The sequence below is a fragment of the Propithecus coquereli genome, unplaced genomic scaffold, assembly GCF_000956105.1.
Source record: "Propithecus coquereli isolate 6110/MARCELLA unplaced genomic scaffold, Pcoq_1.0 Scaffold301, whole genome shotgun sequence".
Lineage (NCBI taxonomy): Eukaryota > Metazoa > Chordata > Mammalia > Primates > Indriidae > Propithecus > Propithecus coquereli.
In genome coordinates this window covers 2,704,181-2,709,963 of record NW_012148631.1, presented here as the reverse complement: position 1 = coordinate 2,709,963, position 5,783 = coordinate 2,704,181, and the positions used below count along the sequence as shown (strand labels likewise).

Genomic DNA, 5,783 nt, shown 5'->3' with positions numbered 1-5,783 from the left:
AGGCTAGAATTAAAGACCTGCAGTAAAATTTCATCTATACCTGTGGAACTTTGCTACCACCTCCAGGGGCAGATCGCTTTCCAGATATACTTAAGAGTTTCACATCCTCCTCCTCTTCATCTTCTGACTCTGCATCTTCTTCCACAGCTAAAATAAAATTCTTAGACATTATAAAACTCAAGAAGCAAGAACCCAGAAAGAACACTGATAACATAAGAGTAACAAGTATCCTAAAAACTTTAGATTCTATTGGAAACATAGCAAATGGGGAATAGAAACTTTTTAAAAAGGAATGAGGCTAACATTTATTGCTAGTTTTCAAATGCAAAACCAGGCCTCTTCAGTTATAAATTACTACATTCCCATTGGAACCTATCATAAAGACTACACAGCATGCTTTAAAAAGTCCAAATTGGTGGCTGGTCCGAAGGTAGGGGTTATCTCACTAATTGTTCACAGTCGGTTACAGATTGAACTCCCTATTCTACTTTCCCCCTTTCTCACCATTGCTCTTGACTAGTCTTTAAAAAAGTCCAAATTGGGAACCAAGGAACTGCATTAAAGAGAATAAATTAATACCACATTATCTAAAAATAACATACCTACTAAGTGCTGCCCACTAATATGCACAGGCCCTGATCCACACTTCAACCGTAAGACCACGGGTGGTGTTATTTCAAAGCCCCCAAGGGAAACCTAAAAAGGGAGAAATTTTTAATCACCAAACTCGAAGAAAAAACATATAATAAGCATTACAGGTAAACCTACAAATCAACAAACCAGTGAACCTGTTTTTCCACCTCTGATAAACAATCCGCAGAAACCATCATGTTCAAGAATTTACCATTGAAACCTACAGTGACAAGATAAAAAAAAAAACCACTTTCTATCACACCTTGGTATAAGCTGAATGACACACCTACCTTAAAGCAACAGAATTAAACCTTGACACAAAATCCAAAGTATAAGTGCCCTTACCGTTGGCTGTACAGACATTTTCAAAGTTGCCAGTGTTACTTTAATTGGACTGCCTTCGTAATTCATTGCCTCTGCTTCAACAATGTGCAATTCATCCTTTGCACCAGCCCCTAAACTGACCTGTGAACAAAAAAAATACTTCAAGTTCCAGCTACTTTACCACCCCTCCTAAAATTTGTTAGGTACAGCCATGAGTCGCTTAACGATGGGGACATATTCTGAGAAATGTGTTGTTAGGTGATTTCATCTTTGTGAGAACGTAAGAATGCACTTATACAAACCTACATGTTATAGCCTACGCCTCGCCTATTGCTCCTAGGCCACAAACCTGTACAGCATGTTACTGCACTGAATACTGTAAACAGCTGTGTAACACAATAGTATTTGTGCATCTAAATATAGAAAAGGTACAGTAAAAACAGATTACAATCCTACAGGATGACCACCATTATGCATGTGGTCCTTTGTTGACCAAGCAGCTTTTTAATGCAGCATATGACTATTTTTAAAAGTAATCAAGTATAAACCTTTCATTATTACCCTTTGTGGAAAACAAATTTGGGCACAATGTCTTCAAGCTTTATGTTATCTCTGCAAACCAATTTTTCATGTTCAGTAAATTTGAAGGACTACATACAACAAAATATGTGTTTATTGAGCAACTACTAGAGTTTTGCAGTGCGCTAGTCTCTGTGAGAAATAGGTAAGATTATCAACACCCCCAATGGGATTTATAACACAACTGAATACATTGACTGGACTTTACAAGATTACTAAATGAGTGGTAAAGATGCCAAATTCTTCATTATAGATGAACAGACAATGAGGTACATACACTGTCCAGTTATTAAAAAACACTATCTTTTAAGCAGTCAGGGAAGCAAAGGAAAAAAGTCTCAAGCCACATGAATAGGAACTAAAAGGCTGAAGTAAGAAAGGTTAAGTAGTTTATTTTGAAAGTTTAAGTACCGTTCTTAAAGATAACTGGTGCTCATTTTCATCATTATCCACCTTAAAGTGATAATCTTTGTCGGCCTTTAGTTCACAACCTGTAAATGAAGAAAAAAGCAACTCTAACAAGGAGAAAAATAACACTGAAACTTAAGGGTGGGTAACCAAACATCATGGTTAACTTGTGAACTAGTTTTTCACTATTTTTAGCTACCAGAGGGCAAAGCAGAATGATCTCTTCCTGGATTTCTTGAACATGAACTTCTATAAACATCAAGCAACACCCATAGGAGACTATATACTCCATTTCCTCATCATTCTATTTCACTCCTAACCACACTGAGACAGGTACCATTACCATTTTGCAGACAGAAACAGGCTCAATGATTTAATAAATCTGGAACTGAAACAATTATCTGGAACCAAACCTAACATACAATGTTATTAACTCCCCACTATTTAAAAAAGCTGAATTATCTACCTAAACTTCCAAGTGGCAAATCAGAAATGAGAATGGTTACATAGACATGAATAGCTTGTACTTACACAGAAAATGACAAACATGAAAGAACCACGGCTAGTTACAGGGTCAACATTGATTATATTCAAAAATTATGCTTGAGGGATGTTTTCAATAGGAAGGATTAACAAAAAATGCAAATATAAACTGGTAAGAAATTTCAGCTATCCAAAATGACTACGAATAAAGCCTTAATGTATACATTCATGTGTCTACTCCCACTCCATTATTTTAAATACTGTTGGAAAAAAATTGTGTTTTAAATGATTCCTTTTAATTGCTATCTAACAGTTACTGGTACGTAGATGCTTCAATATACATGCTCAATTAACAAATCTCAGCATGATTAAGAAAGATAAAATTTGAGGTAGGATTTGCACTGACTTCAAAGTTTGATTGGCACAAAGATTAGGCTTCTGGAATTAAGTTTACTGAGACTGAAAACCAGAGCAGGACTCTCCTTAGAACTGCAGGGCAGTGGATATGTGGGGTCAGGAGGGAGTGCAAGTGTGCAGAAGGGGTACCCTAAAATCCTGGTTACAAGGTAACGAATTACAAATAGTCCCAGGTTTTTAATTGATCCCTCTACAAGTTTACTCATCTTTAAAAAAAAAAAAAACCTGTTTGCTGAATGCTACGCAGAAGGCCGCCTGCTTCGTTCCGATTTATAAAGCACCAGCTCGAGAGACAAGGTCATTTTACTTCCCCAAGCATCAGTATCGTCATCGGCAAAGTAGGGCTAATTCCAACGACCGGACAGAAAAGGGGCTTCAAAAATGAGAACTACCATCATAGTGTATGTTGTTAAGCACTGAACAAAGACCTCTAGAATCCTGGGGCTACCAGCCAAAACACAAATCATTTCCCGCCCAACAGCTTCAACTGAGCCACAGTATCCTACGTTCAAGAGTGAAGTGAATCCGGTGTGCCCCGGATGTAGCGCCCACACCCCCTCCTTCCCCCAACCACGCGGCAACCACGTGCTCCCAGCGGTTGCGGCCTCCTCACGCCCCGCCGCGCCTCCCCTCCCCCTGTGGCTAGCCGAGGCACGGGGTAAAGTCTCGATCCCAGAGATGCGGACCTTGAGGCCTGGGGCCTGGAGAAAAACGCCAGGCTGTATCTATCCCCTCACCCAGCATGGAGGCCCATGCTTCACCACAAGCCGACACGGCCTCCTGGAACACCAACCAGGGGCCCGAAATCAGAATCCTACGAACTCGCCCCTTGGGAAAAAATCCATGCCTGGAGCTCCACCGCGTACACCGAGCAACGCCGAACCTTCCGCCTGTCGGTTCCACCTCACCTCAGGCCCCGGCCCTCAGACGGCTCACGCCGCAGGCTGTTCAGGCCGCTCCTCCTTCCCACCCCTTCGTGCCGCCGGCTCCCCTCCTGGCTCCCATCGCTCAGGATCCAGGGCTCCGGCAGCTCGATTCCCACTTCCCACTCCCTCAGCCTCAGGCCTCCGAGATCTGCTTAGCCTTCTCCGCCATCCCAGGCCTCAGCCAGATTCCGCCCCCCCACCTCAAAACCGCCAGGCCCTGCTCGGCCTGGCTCCAAGCCCCGCAGCAGTTACCGAAAAGATAGTTCTGGGGCCTCAGGGGGCTCATGTCCATGTCCATCGAATCTTCCATGGGGTGGTGGCACGCACTTAGGTAGGAGAGAAGGTGGACGGAGATACACGACTACTGCTCCAAAGAACAGCCGCGCAGGACGGAATCGCACCAGGGAAAGGACGCGGGTTCCCCGCGCATATATATAGCCTTTCAATATCTCGCGAGAGCTTATCAAGTCCCGCCTCCGCGCGCGTGCTCGGAAACTCCCCTCCCCATACTCTCGCCCTTCTGCGCAAGCGCTCTTGAACCCCACTCCTCTCTATCTCCCCCCGCACCTCCTCCAGGTACTTCGCGGGCTCCCAGCGAGCACGCGCACTCGTACTCCGGCCCCACCCCCTCGGCCGCCGGCGCCCGTGCGCAAGCGTGCTTTCTCCTGGTAGCGCGCGCTCCCCACCTCCAACCCTTCCACGTCTCTCCCGCTCAGGCGCGCCGACCTTGGGCCAAGAGCCCGCGTAGCCCACCCTGCAAGATGGCGTCGGCCACCCTTCGCTGTATCAGATGCGGAGGGTTAGCCGGTGGGAAATGAGCCAGGGAGCAGCTCGATTCACCTTTTTATATCCCCTGGTGCCCTGCAAGCCTCCAAACAGGCATGATCACTTCAGGATTTTTTTTACTTGCCTAAAGGCCTAGGATCGGAATTAATCGTTTCTTCAAAATTAAAGCTTCAGGTGCCAGAGAGAGTGGACTGCGGGTTATTTTTTGTTGCGAAGGAAATGTAGCTACTGGCCACAAGTTATTCAACCATGTTTTTATAGCTCTGTCCTTTCTGAGAAAACATCTCGAAAGTTAACTCCTCATCTTTATGTAATTTGGGGACCAAAACGGGATTGAGTCAGTTTCGTCTAAATGAGCAGGGCTAGCATCATCTTGTAAGAGCTCTTGAAGGGTGTGCAGTCTCTGAGGTAGTGCAGCTCTTAATCTCTAACATTCCTGATAAAAGTAGATGGCTTGTAAGGAATGCATAAACCTTAATTCGAATCTTTGGGAGTGAACGTGGGAATTTACATTTTAAACTACACCTTCACACACGCTGAAGACGCCCGTAACCCCTGGGCACTGGGGCGTTTTGAAATTACCACTAATTATCTTTTTCACCTCAACATATGAAATAAATTTACAAGTACTGTGAGGAATAAAAATAATGATAGCGATGCCCCTACTTACTTCCTTTTCTCCAAATACAATCTAGTTGGGAGGATCCACTATAATCTATGAACCAATTATTAACAGAATCAAAATCCTAAAATGTGGAGAAATAAATACTATCAATATGTGAATGGGGCCAGCTGTTCGCCACCTTTTCACCACGTTCAACTTCTTAAAGAAGAATCTTAACAACCTGGTTCTTGGATCTTTTGAGACGCAGAATATAACTAGTTGCTACAGAAAATCCTGAGGCTTGGAAGAATTGAGAGAGGCTGAGCAAAGGGCAGGGGATGTGGCTGAGAAGGATTTGGGCATTTAAAAAGAGAAAGTCTCAAGAAGAGCTACAGAAGAATGCAAAAGGCCTTAATGATCTTTTTTGAGCCCATACATGTGAAAATTGGAACCACTTTGTAATTTGTTTCTGGATTCTAGATCGTGATTGTTTGAATGTAGCTCTATACAGAGCCTGAACCATATGGGAGCCATTGTTAATGCTACATAAATAAATACATTTGTTGTTTTAACATTTCAGGTAGCTAGTCTGGATATGACATCATAGAATCAAGCGGTTAAGA

The 5,783-nt window shown here is 43.5% G+C and overlaps 1 protein-coding gene across 1 annotated transcript in view; it reads right to left on the bottom strand.

Annotated features, from left to right (window-relative positions):
* NPM1 (nucleophosmin (nucleolar phosphoprotein B23, numatrin)) overlaps positions 1-4,232 on the bottom strand; it is a 13,255-nt gene extending 9,023 nt beyond the window's left edge. The window contains 5 exon segments of the mRNA XM_012649713.1: positions 26-147; positions 603-696; positions 979-1,098; positions 1,948-2,027; positions 4,023-4,232. Coding sequence (XP_012505167.1) covers positions 26-147; positions 603-696; positions 979-1,098; positions 1,948-2,027; positions 4,023-4,080 — 474 coding nt within the window. The 5' untranslated portion in view covers positions 4,081-4,232.
* Between the last annotated feature and the right edge of the window lie 1,551 nt (positions 4,233-5,783).